Below are 19,146 nucleotides of genomic sequence, written 5' to 3'. Positions count from 1 at the left end.
TGGATTTCTTCTTTTTTTCAGCCTCAGGATGGTGTGTTTCACCTCCATTGAGACCTCCTTTGACCACATGTTGTGTGTTCACAGCAACAGCTTCCAAAAGCAAACACCACACCTGGAATCAACTCTAGACCTTTTAACTGCTTAACTGATGACAGGTTAACGAAGAGCCCATGCAGCCTTGTTATTTTTTATTTTTTGCAGCCTTCTGAGTCAATTGTCCAATTACTTTTGGTCCCTTGAAAAAGAGGCGGCTACGTATTAAAGAGCTGTAATTCCTAAACCCTTGCTGAGAGTCTGTACTTTAAGCCCATATTGATTATATAATTGTATCCTGAATATGTTTTCGTAAACAGCTAAAATAACAAAACTTCTGTCACTGTCCAAATATTTCTGGGCCTAACTGTATTTTTCAAAGCAAGGATCAGGCAACAGTTTATTAAACTGACCCCTCAGAGACAACAAAACAAGATCATTTAAATGTAAATGTTTTTTATTCTTGTGAACAACAGGACATTTTTAAATAAAGATACATTTCACGTGTACTGAAGAGTTACATCTCTCGATTATTCATATTTCTTCCAATAACTGACCAAGTCTCAGTCTCGTCTTTCTCCAAACTCAGAAGCACAGCGTGCATGTGTTACAGCAGCTGCATCTCTTAGCAGATCTTGAAGGAAGTCAGTTTGAAGTCCCCCATGACTCTGATGTAGCTGATGACATCCATGCCAACACGGTTAGGGAACTGGACTTCCTGTCCATCAGGAAGCTCCACCTCAAAAGTGTCTCCCTCCAGCTTCAGTACAATCTAAAACAGATGCTTAGAGAGTAAAACCTTTTCATTTTAGTAAAAACACTCTGAGACGCATAAAACTCAAACTATCTATGTGTCAAGGGGAAAGTGAGCAAATATATTTTCCCTTCAAACCTTAAGCCTTTCAAAGAAAATCCTTACAAAACCTTTCATGGTACTTTTCATCAAGTACACACGTCTTCTCCTCCTTCAGCTGGACTCCCTCACCTTGACGTCTGCACCTCTCTGTAAAGGGTTGTGTATTTCCCGTTTCTCATCATCCCAACAACCAGCAGTCTTTGAGTTGCACACAAGCACAGCTCCATCAGTGTCGTCATGGAAACGAGGGTTAAAGTGCAGCGCCAGGTCGTCTGCATCACAGCCGAGATCGATCTGGAATCTGAGTTTATAAAAGAAATGTAGTGCTAACATCCAGGTGTTTGCAGAGCTCAGAAGACCACACAGAATGTAACATTAGACATTTACCAACAGACTACTTACTAAATTTTACTAAAGCAATAAACCCGAATATATGTACACAGATATTATTATATTTTTTATTCAGTGAAGAGGCTAATATAAAATAAATATACTGTGTTTGGTGATCTTACCTCTCAGCATCATGCAGAATTACTCCCTTTACTTTCAGCTGATCTCCAGCTCGCAGATCCACATTCTTTAGTTCGAGTTGCTGAGAAACACAGTTGTGTCATTCAGGGTTTCAAACAATTTGATCAGAAGAGGAAAGATTATTGTTGGACATAATGTTAGCAGACTTGCTAAAACAAATATTTCTTCTATCTGTCCACTGTTTTATTCAACAAATAAAAACTCCAGGGTACAGTATAGTGAAATAAAAGCAGCAACAAATTTGAACTTACCATGCTCATTTTCAGCCCTGGTGTTGGTGAAGAGTCCTGGAGATAATGGAAGATGTAGGACGATGATCTTGGTACAGGGGCACAGTCCTCTGTCCTGGAAGACACAATGTGAGGGGTGTGATTGTAAAGTCTCATTGTACTTTATTTATAATTTAGAGTACAAAAAACTGAGTTATAGGACTTTTAACAGTAACAATAAGTCAAGAAGCCTATTCCATGAAGAAGCACTACTCTGTTTAATCATTGCTGTTGAACTCATCTTGCAAATGAGATTAACTGTCTCCTTGATCATTGAACAAGAGAAACAGCTGCCAAAGTGCGACTGTGAGGTGATGAACAAACTAAGATTAAGGGCCACTGTGTACATTGAGGAAGGTGTTGAGGATATTGTTGTTCACATTGCAGAAAAAAGTAACACCTACCAGAGTATACTGTATCTGTGGTATTCAACCAGTCTATTATGCTGAAAATGTTTTCATGTTTGTTTATTAAAATTAAATTAAAAATGAAATATATACATGGTTATTATTTATATTTAATAACTTAAGCAATAAAGAGAGGCAAAGTGTCAATTAGCAAGGCAAATAGAATTACATTAAAAATTAAAAACCAAAAGTAGAAACCAAAGATAAAAGCATTAAAATCCAGAATTAAAAGCTGCTTTGTACAAGTATGTTTTGACTGTTTTACACCAGGGCAGTGACTCAGCACACCTGATCTCCTCGGGCAGGGCGTTCTAAAGTTTGAGGGCTCTAATAACAAATACAGTCACCTTTGGTTTTTATCAGAGAACAAAGAGATGTTTGGGAGACATGTACATGGAGCTACAGTAATCAAGACACTATGAGATGAATGTGTGAATAACCTTCTCCAGATCAGTGAGTGACACAAATGATTTGATTTCGTGAAATCAGAGTCAATTATTATCCTGAGATTTCCGGCAGAGGGCTTCAGGTTGGAAGCCTGTGGACCAAGGAGGTTGGTATCAATCTGGACCCTGACATGAGCAGCGGCAATGAGAATGACCTCAGATTTAGTGTCACTGAGCTGCAGAGAGTTGACAGACGTCCACCTTTTAATGTCTCCTAAGCAATTATGCAGGGTTTGTAGACTATAGTTAGAAGAGGGGGTCCAGCTAGGGTGACTTCAAAGGCACAACACAAAATGATCAGTAACGTAACAAAGAAACACAGAGCAACAGCTAAAGGCTTATAGGGATTATTGGTTAACATTAACACCTTTTTGAGGTTTTTGTTACCAAAAGGAGGTTATTAAAGGTTTGAATGTTTAATGGCTGTGTTTAATTAAGACATAAAACTTCACAATTGTTGTATAATTGTCACTTTGATGAAGATCAGATCACCTTTCAATCCAATCAATGCAGAATACCAGGTCATTTCAAAGGGTTCACATATTTTTTAATACTGATACCGTCCTGTGACAGATGGAGATTGTTACTTAGCTATGAAGTAGAAAGATGTTCAGCGCAGTGGCCACCTGTCAAAGTCAGGAACTGCAATATGTGTCAAGCAAAAATTAAGTTAAAAAGAGGGTGTCCCGATTTCTCAGTGGGAATAACACTAGTGTGATTATCATTGAATGTCTGCACTGTTATCAACCATGAAAATGCCATACACAAAAATCTAAGTTATTATATTCCGTCAACCAAAACGATGTGCCGTCTATATGAGCGGTGATTTCCTACCGCCTATATCAGTAAAACCCAACATAATCAAAAGGCGCAGCTCCCTGTCAGTAAAACCCGCATTGCTCGTCGTAGTTTGACAAATGGATTCACCGGAAACGCTGTCTGCAATGACGGTAACTTTACTCTGTGTTGCAGGTCTCCTCTGTGGCCAATGCAAAGCGGTACACATCGATGATGACTGCCTTGATGCGAGGTGGACATGCCATAAAGTGCAGCCTGTACAGAAGTGTGTTGGTATTTTTGGAGGGTGAATAACTTAAGCATAGTTAGAAAAGCCAACAAAAACTAGCACCGGTTGCCTCCATCTGACATTCCTCGTCAAACACGTCCAGAAATGTTATCTTTTCAGAGCTAAAACTAACCTGTGGTAAGGGAACAATCCAAGGCTTGTTAAACCCCTGGTCCCGCTGTGGTCTCCCGTTTGTAGTGATGCCGGAGATGACTCACTGGAGAAGGGTTTGATGGCCTCGGTTTGTTTATTTTATTGTGACAGTACTCACCGGATGTAGTTTACTGTCATTTTAAACCAGTGTCAGTGGCGAGGGTCACATGACATATGAAGCTAGCTGAACACCGTGTCTGTCCTGATGGTTCACTAAAGTATATACTTACTTACATTGCTGTTTTAGGACTGTGCTACTTCACCTCTGATAACATTAAGTTGGGTCTCTGTAATTTGAAAGTACTCGCCGGAAATGGTTGCACGGTCTACATGTAGAGTAACTTGACGACTTGCAGTCCCTCACTGTGACCACTGGAGGGCGGGAAAAACTCGCGTTTAAATCGGTTTAAATACGTTGAAGACTTTTGAAATGCATCATGGGCTTTGTATTCGTTAAATAACAAAATGTACATGTATTATGTTATTCCCGTTTAATAACGTAAGGTTGGTGCATCCAACTGTGACCAGTAGAAAACAATAAAGATTATATTAGCCTTTCTCCACAACTTCCGCTGTGTTGCCGGAAGTGACAAAACAGAGTAAACAGAGGAGCTGTCAGTGCACCCAGAAATTCAGATAGCTGCTACTACAGAGAGATATTTTGTGCATATTATTATATATTATTATATATTTTATGCATAGGAAAGGACACTTGTATGAGTAACCAGTGCGAACTCTGAAGGTAAATCGTTTACGGCGTGTCGACGTCTCTGAACCTGCCAGTAAACTGACACCTGCTAGTAGCTTACGGTAGCTAGCAGCTAATTAGCCAGCGTTACCGAGCTGTTTTCTTGCTGCTGACTTCTGTCGCTACAATGAAATATTACAGTAGTTTTTACAGAGGTCAGTGCGTTAAATTTAAGAGCTGAAGACATTTAGACTCATTTCACCGGCTAACCCAGGCAGTTAGCATGCGATGCTCGTTACCAGCTGTTCGTACATCTGCTGCAGCAGCTGGAGTCTCCTCGGATAATGGGATCTGGCTGCGAGTCAGTGTCGGTGTCTTGAGGAAGCTCTCCTGCCAGAATGACCTCTTTTATTTTGAGCACTTTTTCGTTTGATAGACATCGCGTTTGCCACCAGAATTATTAGGCTCATCCCACTTTGAATCACTGTGTGTACCACTGGTAGCAATACTGTCGCTGCGCCGACTGGATATTTCTGTAATCATCATCAGGTGGAGACAAACAATATCTAACGTTATGGACTTTGTTATATTCACCCTCAGGTTTTTACGGGGACAGGAGTGACACTGCCCTGCAATGTTCACAGACATGGACTATGAATTGGAGGAGGACAAACTGTGAGTCACAATTATGTTTTCCATTTTTTATGATCTGCGTTATTCAGATAAATATTTCAGCGTGAATTTTAAAATCTTCCATTCATATATAGGACCACTTCACCCTCATTACTAAACAAATTGTATATAGAGCAGTTTCGAGTATTATACAATAATTCTGTGTTTCTTGTCCAAAACACATTCAGTTAAATGCTGCAAATCTCAGGCTGTCATCTTTTCTCCTCAAAAGGGGGATTCCAACAGTACCTGGCACTGTGTGTCTGAAGAAAGATGGTAATAACCTTATTGGCATCAGTATTGGTGGTGGGGCACAGTACTGTCCTTGCCTCTATATTGTCCAGGTATGTACAGAACAGTAGATCATAACTATGTTTTGAAATCTAGGACAGAACATTTGTATCATGTTTCAATCTTTATAATATTTGATCAAATCAGAGGTGAAATGTCTATACTCTGTTTCATTGGTACCTTAATAAATGTGTTTTGTCTTCTTCCACAGGTCTTTGATAACACCCCAGCAGCTCTGGAGGGGACGCTGGCAGCAGGCGATGAAATCACAGGCGTGAACGGGAAACCGGTGAAGGGAAAGACTAAAGTGGAAGTGGCCAAGATGATTCAAGCTGTCCAGGTACACAAGCTCTGGAGATGGAGTCACGGTTCACAGTTATAAACAGCTCTGAGCAACACCAGGACATGATCAGATGGCTTATTATATACTCATTCTACCATTCTGTGGATGGACACACAGTCTAGCCTTTGACCAGCTCTGTGCAGTCCTCTCAGTTAGGGATGAAAGTATTTGATGATTAAAATGGAAAATAAACTCCAGCCACTTGTCAAATGCAGGTAATTTTACTTTGTGGCTAGGGAGTTTGTTTTTCTCTCACCACACACAGAGATAAGAAACCAGTCTTTGTTTGAATAATCTCTCATGTTCTGATTAAACCAAGTAAAACACAAATTCAATGACCTAGCTTGACACCACTGTTATCAAGTGCCTTTAATTGAATTTTAAAAAAAACTAAATTAAATACATGTGAACATGAAAAGAAGCAAATCAAATGATTAAAACATTACTCACATTTTTGTGTCCCAGTGTAGCTGAGGATTTATCAGTGAATAATCACAACAGTTTACTAATTATGGGTGCAAACCCACCACTGGACTGTGGAGAAGAGGGACCTAACTGTTCTGACAAGCTATGCTAAAGGGGGTCAGGACAATAGCCCCTAGCATTTGGCATAACGTCACCAATGTAGAGTGGCTGTGTTGTTTTTGGCATTCATTGTTCACACCCGGAGAAATTCCATGACTTCCTGCGTGGAGGATTAAAGAGAGGCTTCAGTGTGGGAATTAAAGGATTAAATTGTGTTGCTGTTAGCCTTTCAGTGCAACTACTGCATGTGAATTTCACCCCTGGCACCAAGTAGCGGAAAAAAAGCATGCACATTATTAAATTTGTAATGGAACAACACATTGTATTTTAGTTGTTAAATTGATTTATTTTATAAGTGAATAGAGGCCAGTTGTTTTTTCTAGTGATCTTCTTTTAGATTTATCTATTTTATTTGCTGTTGTTGATGTAACTGTGTGACAGGGAGAAGCAACGATCCACTACAACAAACTGCAGGCAGACCCAAAACAGGGGAAGTCTCTGGATATAGGTATCTCCTCCTCTTATTCACTTTCTGATCAATAATTACTTTATATTACTTAATGTGGATTGTGTTTTGCTTTGCATTCTTTTATTGTAACAATAACTCATATTGAGTGCTGGAGTGAGCGTTAAACTTATGTTTTGTGTGTTTTAGTGCTGAAAAAGGTCAAACATCGGCTGGTAGAGAATATGAGCTCAGGCACAGCAGACGCTCTTGGACTCAGTAGAGCTATTCTCTGCAACGGTGAGGTTATTATTATGATCATTGCAAGTTTATTAGTTTATTGATATAGATGGAAATTCTTCTTATGTAAATTCGTGTTGCTTTCCAGATGGACTGGTCAAAAGACTGGAAGAGCTGGAGAAAACAGCAGAGCTCTACAAAGGTAAAGAGCAATCAAAACACAAAACTGCACTTCAGTAACCAGTGTAGTTAAGTGTGATAACTCACATTTTGCCATCAGTAATCAGAGGAATCAGGTGATGTTTGGTGTTTTAATCCCACATGCTGTGTTAGGGAGGGTAGTGTGAAGGTTAACTTGTCCTCTGTTTTCCTGTAGGACTGATGGAGCACACAAAGAGGCTGCTCAGAGCGTTTTTTGAGCTTTCTCAGACTCACAGAGGTGAGTTACACTGATATAAATAAATATATATATATAAATATAAATAGAGATTAGAATAGAGACAGATGATCTTAATAGACCTCACTTTAATATCTGTATAATGTGCCCTTCCAGCGTTTGGGGATGTTTTCTCTGTCATCGGGGTTCGAGAGCCCCAGGCTGCAGCCAGTGAGGCATTTGTGAAGTTTGCTGATGCTCATCGCAGCATTGAGAAATATGGTATTCAACTACTAAAGACCATCAAACCTGTAAGTATAGTTTAAAATTTGGCTTTGAAGCAGTCACTGCACTGAAAGCACTCAGGCCTGTCAGTGAGGGAAATGTTTTTTGTTTTTTTTATGGTTTAGGAATAGAAAAACTTTTTCACCTTGAATTTTTTACTTTTAATGTGTTACCATCTTCCTTTGTGCTTTGGATTTATGTTCAGTTATATTTCATCAAATATGGTCACATACTTGTTTGTTAAGATGTTTGGAGTTAATCCAACACTGCTCTTTTCTGTTGTTTGTCTCTCTGACTTCATATCAAACCTCGGACAGATGCTCCATGACCTGAACACGTACCTTCACAAGGCCATACCAGACACCAAGCTCACCATCCGCAAGTACCTAGATGTGAAGTTTGAGTATCTGGTAAATCAACAGCTCTCTGTTCTTCTGCTTTTGTACACGACACAGCATAGTGCCCACACCTGTAAATCTGTTTAACTGTCAGTCAACAGAATAACAGTATGAATTCCTTGTGTCTTTCAGTCATACTGCCTGAAGGTGAAGGAAATGGACGATGAAGAATACAGCAGTATTGTGAGTAGCCATTTGAATTCTAGTATGATATAAACAATATGATATAATTGTGATGGTTCTAACACATTATATTCAGGGTGGCCTGCCTCATTTTGTGCGGACTGGTTCAGACTCAGTCAGTCATCACAAACTGATTCTTCTAAACTGGCAGAGCCACAAAACCCTGACAGAGCACACTGGCTGTGTGCGTCACCTAGATGTTTATGTACACATATGATGCAGTAAATGATGTGACCTTTCCTACAGGCCATGGGAGAGCCCCTTTATCGTGTCAGCACCGGTAACTATGAGTATCGTCTGGTGCTGCGGTGTCGGCAGGAGGCTCGGGCCCGATTCGCCAAAATGAGGAAGGATGTTCTGGAGAAGATAGAGCTGCTGGATCAGAAACATGGTCTGTCATTGTTGTTATTGTAGTTTTTTTTTTCAGCTATTTTCTCCATTATGGTGTTCATGCTAGGATGTATTAAGTTTCAGGTCTAAACACACAAAATAAAAAAAATAAATAAATAAGTTTTTGCTTTCATTGCCATTTTAAATTTAAAGCAGAATCTGTTAGGTGAAGTGGTGAGACAGTGTACATGCATCACATGAGACATCAAAGAGGAAGAAGCTAATGAGTTGCATATATACTGTACACCTATCTCTTCCACAACATTACCTATATTTAAACGTTCTACAATAACCAGCTCAGCCTCCCTGTCAGTTCATTTATTCACATCAATACCCCGCTCTTTTCTGTTCTTCATCCACAGTTCAGGACATTGTGTTCCAGCTGCAGCGCTTCGTCTCAGGCATGTCACACTACTACGACGAGTGCTACGCGGTCCTGAAGGAGGCAGATGTGTTTCCCATCGAAGTGGACCTCTCCCGCACCATGATCAACTACAGCAGCCAGTCGTTGTCCTACACCGAAGATGAGGAAGAGGATGAGGAGGAGCAAGGAAGAGGCAGAGAGGAAGGTGGAAGCAGTGCAGGCAGACAAGCAGAGAACGGCGCTGAGAAACTAATCGATGACCAATGAGTGTGTGTGTGTGTGTGTGTGTGTGTGTGTGTGTGTGTGTGTGTGTGTGTGTGTGTGTGTGTGTGTGTGTGTGTGTGTGTGTGTGTGTGTGTGTGTGTGTGTGAGAGAGAGAGAGTGTGACTGGCCTTTTTGTGGAGATGAAGTCCACCCCTCTAAGATAACTGTACACTTGCATTTAATGTCAACACACTCACCAAACAGTGATCTTTGGAGTGCAGTATAGCAGTTTGAATGGTTAACACTGATTAGCAAAGGTGAATACAACTGAAAATTTGCTGCTATAATGCTGTATGCTGGTCTGTTAGTGTTTTTTTCCTGGGATTCTGTAAAATCAACAGCTTTGTGGGTTTTTTGACTCTCAACTTTCTCCTTAAAAAAAGAAGCTTTTGCTTTTTAAAATGACTGTCCTCCACACATGTAGTCATAGCTGAATCAGTGTGTGAGAGAACCAAAAAAAACAGAAGGCAACTTTATGTTGATCTGAATACTGTGGAGGGATTTTCATGCTATTCAGTAGGAACTATATCCATACAAGCTGTGCCTTCTTAGCTCTTAGTGTAATGAAGTCTAATGGGTCTGGGCTGTGGTTTAATGTACATATGGATTATAACAGTTATAGCTTGACATTTAAATTTTTACTTTTTTTGTTACAAACTTGCTGCATTTTGGACAGGGATGTATTTAGCTACCTGAAATCTTAAAGTGAGATTACTCACCTAAATCTCTCTACAGAGAGATTTTCTCCTCATTGTAACAAACACCTGGCAAATGAAACTTGTGGATAATTATACAAAACGTGAAGGCGTTTTTGCTTGTGGTGAGCTGTAATTTTGTTTCTGCATGAGGTGTTTGTTACATGCAGCTGTTACTCCCCTTAGATTCTTCTTCTTACCACATTTTAGTTATTTAAAAAAAGGCAGAGCTGTGAACACCAAGGCCTTTTTCCATTCACTCTCTTTTATCTACTCATACCATAAATTTAAAGTTAACATGTTATTTTCTTAACACCCCCATACATTGCTCACTTCCTCTCAACATGTTTGTTTCACTCCAGTTTTGCGGTAACTGGCAATATTTCTGTCTAAGAGGAGAAACCTAGTGGACACATGCTCGGCCTCACAGAGCTTTACCATGCTGTGGTAATGGATTGTTGAATGCAAACACTACCTGTAAAAAGTATGTACAAGTGCAAAGTGTGTTAAACCTCTGGTGTTGTGATTTTTCTTGTAAGTCCAACTTTATTTATTCTTTTTGTCAAAATATATGTAAAAGTTTTAATTAGCAAGATTGATTCTATATTATAGTGAATATAATTATTCAATTATATGACTCTGTTTTCATTTTGTCTTCTGAGGATTAAGATGATCTTGTGCGTTTTCATGACTTAGTGGTGGAAACATTTATTTGAAGCTGTCACTAGGGGGCAGTGTGACACCAGATCACACTGTTCCGCAGACAGCAATGATGGGAGTGCACTAAAGTCCCTATGTAGGATTGAAAAAAAATCAATTTGTGTATTGTTTTGTATTTCTGTATAACTGGAATGTAATGCATCAGAGGGACCTACTACATGTTTCTTTTGCACAAGTTGGCTCATAAACAATTACAGCATTTTGGCTGAAATTAGTAGACCTATTTACACAGTTATTTTTTCCCACAAATGGATAAATAATAACTTGAATGTCAGGCCTGTTTTAGAAAGATTGAAATACAAATTAAGTGAAACTATAAATATGTAGGATATGACGTGGTTGAGCCGCACAGCCCCAGTGGCCTAATGGATAAGGCACTGGCCTCCTAAGCCAGGGATTGTGGGTTCGAGTCCCATCTGGGGTGTAGCTTTTTATTACCCGTTTGAAATACCATTACGAAAAATCCTTAAATTAAGCCGAAGTGATTTTAAGGTATTTCTGCCTACATGGCAGAAAGTAAGCAGTAGAACTGTGCTGCCATTCAAAGGGCACATGTAAGGTGTGTTGTTCCCTTTTCCTCCGGTCCGCAGCCAATCAGGAAACACTCCGCTCCGCTGACGCTCCTGCTGCCTCGGACTTTCCCTTCGCCACAGAACAACTTATTTCCTCTTCGTCTGAGCCACTTTTAGCTGGTCCTTGTCCCCATTCTGCAGTTGTTTTAGCCCTTGACCGCTCTCACTCAGCCATGCTTTTAGTAAGGAGGCTGTATGTTTTTCTTTTTTTCATTGCGGCTGCGACCTTCGCCTCTGCAGACAGTAAGTAGGCCGTTTTCACGCGTGGTTGTATAAGGATCTAATGGCTTTATTTTTCAAGATTTTAGAGATGGCGTTTGGCTTAAACCGTGCATGCTGTATTGCATCAATGGTGTTTAATAATTCTTTGTCAGCTGTTGTAATTTAAGGTGCGTTGAAGATGACAGCTTGAGTTGAGATTTTTTAGTAAGTGGGATACACCTCTTCTAGTCATGTGACCCTCAAGTACTGTTGATGTCACTCCTGCTACAAAAAAATATTAAACATGCAACCCATAATGGAGATGCATCTGTGCACTGTCAGTATACTGTATGGCAGAATCAGCTTAAAAATGCAATATCTGTAGTTTACAGATTTTTAGATTTAGTATCTACATTTAGTTTTGATCATGTCTTGATTTCCTCTCAGAGATGACAGCAGCCACAGTGTACTGGGACCCCCAACACAAAATGGTCCTGCTCAAGGAGGGGGTGCTGGAAACGGAGGGGGATGCCTACGGGTACCTGAACAATACCCTGTCCAGCACAGGTTGGAGTGTCCTAGAGATCCGTGCTGGCTATGGAAAGACCCCCGAGACTGACGAAATCACCTTCTTCCTGGCCGGCTACCTCGAAGGCTTCCTCACTGCCCAGTAAGTGTCATGAATGTACTATTCCTATAGTATCCTTGTCATTACACAACAAGATCTATGTTAGCCCATCCGTGCCATTCAAACATCTGATAATCAAAACAAAACAAATATCAGTAATCAAAGAGTACAGGTTGAACAGTAGCCACTACAATCCTAAAGTGGGTCCGTTGATAACTTTAGTCTGATAAGACACAGAGGAAAATGGGAAACTTTGATCTTTGACACCTTCTGTAACAACAAAGAAAAATACAAACTCATAAGATAGATAGAAAACAATCAACCAACCAAACATCTTCAATCACTTTGTTTCACAACTGTAAATACAGTATCATTGTTATTTTGAATACATCCATTTCACATTCATGTGTATTCTCCCTCCCCAGGCAGATGATGGACCACTACACCAACATGTATCCGCAACTGATCCACAACCCAAAGACCCTCGACCTGGTTCAGATTTTCATGGCGTGAGTCTGTTCTCGTTTCCTTTTAAGAATTAAAAACCACAGCAGCAGCTCCACTAAACACAATCTGAGTCACACATCACTGTCATCATCTTTCATATCCTCTTCTCAGAGCTGTTGAGTCGAGCACATACTACGCCCAGCTCGGGGTGTGATGTCGCTCTCTGTAGTGGCATTTGCATCACATTGTTAAATTTTGCAGAACATATTTGTTTGTAAAAATCTGAATTTCTGATCAATAACTGAGTTTTTACAATAGTTTAAGGGTTTTGTGTCACCCAATGGGATCATATTTCTGACTATGGATGATATCTCAGTTTAAAAATGTCACTTAAAATGTATTTGTTAGACTACATGTCTACAGGTTTTTATTTACGAACGCAGTGATTGGCTCTTTGCTTCTATGTGTTTTACAGTAAATGTCACTCTTGTGCTTGTAGGAAGCAGGATTCATGGGTCAGAGAGCAGGTGAAACTGAACAAGAGCTCTGATCCTCTGTGGAAACATGCAGGCTTCATCGTGGCCCAGATGGACGGGCTGCAAGCCGGCGTAAGAGACTGGGCCAAGAAAGAAGGGAAAAAGGTATTAAGGCTATGTAACATTAACATTTTACATGCATAGAAGCCCTGTGTATACACCACCACAATACAATAGACATAAAAATGTCCCAGAAGAACAATGAAAAAAATATGTATATGAAAAAATACAAAAATTCAAAAGAAACAACTGCAACTGTTCAAAATTAGGTTTTAAGTGTATTCATATGCTGCAGTTAAAGAGAAAACAGAAGTGTCCTTATAAAGACCATTGTATAGTGGTGCAGCACATTCAGATACTGCTCTGCTAACTTCAGATTTAAAATTAGCAACCTCCTGTACAAACCAACCTTGTGATCATATATCACACATACACAGACTGTAAATCACACTCTAAAATTTTAAGGGACATGAGATCATATGTTTTATTTGATGCTTTTGTTGATAAAAAAACAGATAAAGTTAGTTTATGATCCACTGAGTACCAAGCAAAATCACTTATGGTGCCAATGTTATTGTATAACTATTGATAAAATGTAACTGGTAGTATTGCTTTAAAGTCAATAAGACAAAAAGGGAACATGAAAGTCTCCAAACAGCTCTTGATTTCAGTGATTTTGAATTTTTTTTTTCTCAGTTTAACAGTTGTTTTGCAAAAGACTTATTTTTGGGTTGGTGGCTGTCTCACTATGAAGCCAACAGTACTATTCGTTTTCATTTTCTGACTAACAGCTGTTAATCTCGTGTGCTTCCCATAGCCGCTGTCCCTGTTTGACATCCAGTTCCTGAACGCGGTGGGAGACCTCCTGGATCTGATCCCAGCCTTGGTGCCCAGCTCCAACCCTCCACTCAGAGACTTCAAACTTCCAGGGATGGGACACTGCTCTGCACTCATCAAGGTCAGAGGTCAAAACATGTTCTCGGCAGGCTGGAAGGCCTGTTACATACTTCACATTATAAGCAATGCACACAGCAGCACAAATGACAGTGTTACATAAGATGTGGTCAAGAGTAAACAATGCAACTCTAACATCTGCTGTAATCACACGTGTTCAAGTATGTGTGCAAAACGATCACCCACCAGTGATGAGTTAAGTTCCTGAGAGATTTCTCTATCTCGGATACTTAACTTATTTAAATGATGTAAAACTTTCCGTTTTCTTTTTTAGCTTTCTCTTTGCATCAGTGGATAATGTACTCGATAAAAGTGAATATTTCTCCTCTGTGACCATTTAACACCCCCACCAGGATTACAGTGCTCAGTGTTTCCAGAGATGCAGCGGAGTTTATAGTTTCATTTTCTACATAAATAAAGATCTCCCACACACACTTGTTTTAGCATAAATGTGTCTTGCGTGGGGTAAGAAATCTATTTAGTAACACCAACTGCAGAAAAATTGTTTCCTTCGTGTGGGAATGATTCCTAGATCTGTTGCGAGTGCAGTATTGCCACGTGTTTCACCTAAAATCACATGTTTTAGAATCAGAATCAGAATCAGAATCAATTTTATTGCCAAGTATGTTTCACATACCAGGAATTTGTTCTGGTGATTGGTGCAATTGGAGGTTCTTGGAGGTTCTTGTAAACAACAGGTTTACACAGTTTTAGTTTCTGCCTGTATGTGGGAATCAGGTGGACCATGACATGGTCAGAGTGGCCCAGTGCAGCCCGGGGGACGGCGTGATAAGCACCACTGATTGTGGTGTAACAGTGGTCCAGAGTGTTCCCCTCTCTGGTCGGGCATTATCATGCGTTTATTAGATACCATCATTTTACTTACATTCTTTCTTATTGTAATTTCTTGTACTATGCGTCTGTATTGCAGCATTTGCAAAATTCACATTATGTGAATTATAGTTAATTATGTAGCTGCATCAACATATTATCTCAGTATTTGTTTTTTCTCTCTCTTTCTTTCCTTCTCACTTGCTCCCTCTCTCCCATTCTCTGTCTTTTTTGCAAGACATTACTGCAGCGAGATGATATTTGACACTGAAATCCAAGATGACTTTTTTATGGCTCCACCATTACATCAAGTAGCTTTTGTATGACTTTACTCACACCCCTGCAATTCAGCCTGAATTTTCTTGTATCTTTTGAAACCTTGGGAATCACCAAAGAGTCTGTGTGGCTGAAGAGTTTTTCATAATACTGATGCCCGGCTTCTTGACCTCTGACCCTAAATTGGTGCTGAGGTGTCGAGTCAGATATTTAAATCTTTTTCCAATCTGAGTCACATTGACATTAAGTCCAGTTCTTTCTTCTGGCAATTGAATCCTGAATCCTGTTTCTCTGTGTGCTGTTCTCTTCCTCAGATGCTGCCTGGCTTTGAGAACCTCCTGTTTGCCCACTCCAGCTGGTACACGTATGCTGCCACCATGCGGATTTACAAACACTGGGACTTCCACATCACTGAGCCCCACGCGGCCACTGGGAAACTGTCCTTCAGCAGCTACCCTGGTACGTAGAGCCCAAGACGTCTCTTTTTCAAGAATTCTTCAAAAATAACAAGCATGGCAGTGAAATCATGGCAATTTGTGTGTTATTCGACATAAACAAAACAAATCGCAACAAAAGGAGAAAAACAAATTTACCAGTGGTTTCTTTGCTGTTATGTGGATTTTTGACAGCAGCAGGAGCCTATAACGTCCATTAGGAAAAACTCCACCCTGACACACACACACACTGCTGGTCTCAGCTCACAGTATCTCTCTCCCGCAGGTTTCCTGGTGTCTCTGGATGACTTCTACCTCTTGGGCAGTGGCCTGATGATGACTCAAACCACCAACAATGTCTTCAACTCCTCCCTTTTTGACACAATCACCCCCAAAAGCCTGCTGGCATGGCAGAGGGTCAGGTTGGCTCACAGTCTGGCACACACCGGAGAAGAGTGGGCCAAAACCTTCTCCATGTACAACTCTGGTGAGTGGAGCACAACGCTCTGTAACAAATGACAGTTAATTAAAGAGCATTTTTAAAAGCAGATCTATGAACCTGAAAGTTGAAGTAAAGAATGAGTGTTTTGCTTATGTTTTACTTTTATAAGAAATAATGTATATTTAACTACTGCCAGCGTTTTCCTAAAGCATGTCGGTGTAGATTTAGTTTTTAGATTGTTTGATACATTATTTGTAGTTTGATTACATTTATTTTAGCCCAGAATGAAAATCAACTTGCTGAGTGAGATTTGACTCTTCTCAAGGGTCAAGTTTCAAGTCTGGTTTTGAGATAAGTAGTAAAACCCCAGCATGAACCTTGGAATATTTCATCATCACAAGCATCATGTCTAGTTTTGCATTTGTCAACATTACAATAAATGCACAAATTGATTTTAAGATTTGCTTATGTTGTGCAAGACTTCATGATCATTGTGAAATGGATCGTGAGAATTTGGCAACTTCTTGCATAAATGGTTTTATTTATGATACAAAGACTTAAGACTTGCTTACTTTTCCCTGTCGGCAGCGAAGTGATGTTAAACTCATCATGGAGATCTGGTCAGAAGCCCCTCTGATAAATCATCACCCACCCTCAACTCTTGTAGGTACCTACAACAACCAGTACATGGTGTTGGACAGGAGCAAAGTGAAGCTGGGCCACAGTGTTGATGACGGCGCTCTGACTGTGGTGGAGCAGATCCCAGGTCTGGTGGAGTACTCTGACCAGACACAGGCTCTGCGCAGAGGTAACAGCAGATCTTTTTTTCTGTTTCCCTGCTGTATTTGTTTCATTTACTGGGTTTGTTTGAAGCTTGTTGCCTGTTTACGGCAGGTTACTGGCCGTCCTACAACATCCCTTTCCACCAGAAGATCTACTTGCTGAGTGGTTACGGAGAGATGTGGAAGGAGTATGGCGAGGACTTCTCCTATGATCTCTGTCCCAGAGCCAAGATCTTCCGACGTGACCAGGCTGATGTCAAGGACCTGGACTCCTTGAAGCACATCATGAGGTTCAATGGTGTGTGGCTCTGCCTGACTCACATTTAGCTGGCTCTCTATATCACCCGGAGCCAGCATTAAGCTTGATTCTTCAGTTTTGCTTCCCCCACGTTTATCTCACCGCTGCGTCTAGTTTCACATTGATCACGCAGTTTAAAACACAGTGATATCTTTGCTAACTCATTTTTGTGGTTCAATAGCAGAACCCTCACCCAATCATGAATCTGTGTTTTGCATGAGACTAAACAGCAGATCTCAGATAATGTTCAGATAAAGCTGGTTCCACATTTTAAATAAAGATCTACTTTTGTTTGCTTGTGTTCAGACTACAAGAAGGATCCATACTCCAAAGGTGACCCCTGCAAGTCCATCTGCTGCCGTAACGACTTGAGGTCAGAGGGGCCTTCACCAGGAGGTTGCTATGACACTAAGGTAGTGTCCTGTCACCACAAATCAACTTGCATTAATAAGAGGTCACGTAGGTTTTGTAGCTTTAAAAACGTTTCAGCTCAGCTCAGATTTTCTCTCGTTCGTGTGTTGATCCGCGTCCAGGTGACAGATTTCCAAATGGCTGGGGACTTCGGTGCGGAGGCAGTGAACGGGCCAACCACACAGGACGGACTCCCGCCGTTCCGTTGGGATAAATTCAGCAGCATCAGTCACCAAGGCCTGCCACAGTACTACAACTTCACCTTCATCAAGATGCAGCCTCTTCTTTTCAAGCCGTGAGAGGTGTGTGTGTGTGTTGGTGTGTGTGCTGGTGTGAGACAGAGGGAGAGGCTTTAAAGCTTTCAGAGTAATGAACATCCAAAGTAAAAGGTACAATCTTTTGTGTTTTTGTTTACACAATGATGATTTAATCTTAACTGTTACTTAAAGATCAGAATTGCGTCCCACCAACATGTGCTTTCTTTTTAAATGTATACATTTTGTGACCTGCAGTGCTTCCTTCCGCCTGATAAAATGCAAAGCTTGGTTTTCAATTTGTCACACTGCCAATCAGATTTTAAATCTGTATTTTCACACACGTCTTACTCAGGGTATGGTGATTGATTTACTTTGACATACAGTAGAAATGAGCAGTGTTTTTTATACCTGCAGCCATTTGTGCCTTGAACACTGAGAGTAACTATGTGATTTTATAAAATGCAGTAAATCAGTGGCTGCTCTGTCTTTTATCTTTTTTGGGCTCTTTTGAGATTTTATTTTAATGCTTGATTGTGTCCAGATATGAAAACACTATCACTTTAATGTTAAATGAAACAATCAGTGCAATGTCATACTGTGATTTATGAGCATCTATTTTTGTACTGAGCTAAATGAAAATATCTCAGGTTTGTATTTTTGTATAAGCCTGTGTTTTTTTGTGTAATGCTGCACATTTTTACCCTGCTATCATTTCATGTGATAATTGTGTTATTAAAGTTTTACTGTTCTAATCTAGTCTCTCCACATGACCCAGCTTGTTGCTTTGCATTCACACAATGATTGCTGTTATTTCCTACTTTTTTTTAAAGCTCGTCGCCATCAATAGCAAAAAGTTCTGGAAAACTTCTTACCAGAAAATGTAACACAACTGCCTTATTTACAGTGGCCCTCAGGGCTCAACACACTGCAACTTAAGAAAATACATTCAAATGGACAAAACACCAGCAAATTCACAAAACATCATCATCAATTTGGCAACACGTGTGATGCAAATATTCACAACACAACCAAATACATAAATAAGCTTCAAATTCAGACAACAGAACCAAATACACTATCCCATTGTAAAAACGAGGACCAGGGGACACTAAAAAATGTGATTTAACTTGGCTGGAAGCAGTTGCTGTTCTCTGATTTGTGAATTTTGAAGGTAAAAGCATTGAACAACGTGCACATGGATGTGTTTTCGCACACGTGTTATAATGCATTCACGTAAGTGCGGCTAAGTGGGTTCATCACTTTTTTAAAAAGTTTCGAGAGGAAAGTCAGGAAGGAGAGAATGACGTGCGGCAAAGATGCTGCTGCGGTTAAAACACCTTCATGGAACACGCTCCAGCAGATGAGCCACAGGCACTCCCCCATCATCACGTTTTTGTTGTCTGTATTTGGTTGTGTTGTGAATATTTGTAGCACATA

General features: G+C 40.2%; 3 protein-coding genes and 1 non-coding gene across 7 annotated transcripts; 3 read left to right on the top strand and 1 right to left on the bottom strand.

Annotated features, from left to right (window-relative positions):
- Nucleotides 1-472: 472 nt before the first annotated feature.
- On the bottom strand, nucleotides 473-5,733 carry LOC139618455 (galectin-2-like). 3 transcript variants are annotated; one of them, XM_071474393.1, is made up of 5 exons: nucleotides 5,593-5,733; nucleotides 1,672-1,765; nucleotides 1,402-1,481; nucleotides 1,019-1,190; nucleotides 473-805 (listed from the first exon to the last, which is right to left on the bottom strand). In XM_071474393.1, the coding sequence occupies exons 2-5, from the start codon at nucleotides 1,678-1,680 to the stop codon at nucleotides 659-661; spliced, it is 408 nt and encodes a 135-aa protein (XP_071330494.1). In that variant the 5' UTR covers nucleotides 1,681-1,765; nucleotides 5,593-5,733; the 3' UTR covers nucleotides 473-658. The 3 variants fall into 3 exon arrangements, with proteins under 3 accessions (XP_071330494.1, XP_071330497.1, XP_071330495.1); XM_071474396.1 differs by lacking the exon at nucleotides 5,593-5,733 and adding an exon at nucleotides 4,749-4,878; XM_071474394.1 differs by lacking the exon at nucleotides 5,593-5,733 and adding an exon at nucleotides 3,742-3,868.
- pick1 (protein interacting with prkca 1) lies at nucleotides 4,346-10,554 on the top strand. Of its 2 annotated transcripts, none has more exons than XM_071474383.1 (13): nucleotides 4,346-4,503; nucleotides 5,050-5,124; nucleotides 5,354-5,465; nucleotides 5,624-5,752; nucleotides 6,722-6,788; nucleotides 6,936-7,025; nucleotides 7,114-7,167; nucleotides 7,342-7,404; nucleotides 7,519-7,652; nucleotides 7,944-8,036; nucleotides 8,157-8,207; nucleotides 8,454-8,598; nucleotides 8,960-10,554. In XM_071474383.1, exons 2-13 carry the CDS (start codon nucleotides 5,084-5,086, stop codon nucleotides 9,226-9,228), a joined length of 1,248 nt encoding a protein of 415 aa, XP_071330484.1. In that variant the 5' UTR covers nucleotides 4,346-4,503; nucleotides 5,050-5,083; the 3' UTR covers nucleotides 9,229-10,554. The 2 variants fall into 2 exon arrangements, with proteins under 2 accessions (XP_071330484.1, XP_071330483.1); XM_071474382.1 differs by lacking the exon at nucleotides 4,346-4,503 and adding an exon at nucleotides 4,785-4,935.
- A 437-nt stretch (nucleotides 10,555-10,991) lies between these two features.
- On the top strand, nucleotides 10,992-11,064 carry trnar-ccu (transfer RNA arginine (anticodon CCU)). Its single transcript has one exon. It is a non-coding gene; the product is annotated as a tRNA-Arg (tRNA).
- A 174-nt stretch (nucleotides 11,065-11,238) lies between these two features.
- plbd1a (phospholipase B domain containing 1a) lies at nucleotides 11,239-18,465 on the top strand. The gene is made up of 11 exons (XM_071474374.1): nucleotides 11,239-11,455; nucleotides 11,861-12,083; nucleotides 12,467-12,550; nucleotides 12,988-13,129; nucleotides 13,842-13,982; nucleotides 15,400-15,544; nucleotides 15,806-16,006; nucleotides 16,629-16,769; nucleotides 16,856-17,041; nucleotides 17,348-17,454; nucleotides 17,575-18,465. Exons 1-11 carry the CDS (start codon nucleotides 11,386-11,388, stop codon nucleotides 17,749-17,751), a joined length of 1,617 nt encoding a protein of 538 aa, XP_071330475.1. The 5' UTR covers nucleotides 11,239-11,385; the 3' UTR covers nucleotides 17,752-18,465.
- Nucleotides 18,466-19,146: the final 681 nt, after the last annotated feature.

The sequence above is a fragment of the Trachinotus anak genome, unplaced genomic scaffold (genome assembly GCF_046630095.1).
Source record: "Trachinotus anak isolate AG129_WGS33_773 ecotype Australia unplaced genomic scaffold, CSIRO_AGI_Tana_v1 ptg000003l, whole genome shotgun sequence".
Taxonomy (NCBI): domain Eukaryota; kingdom Metazoa; phylum Chordata; class Actinopteri; order Carangiformes; family Carangidae; genus Trachinotus; species Trachinotus anak.
This window is presented reverse-complemented; position numbering and strand designations above follow the sequence as displayed.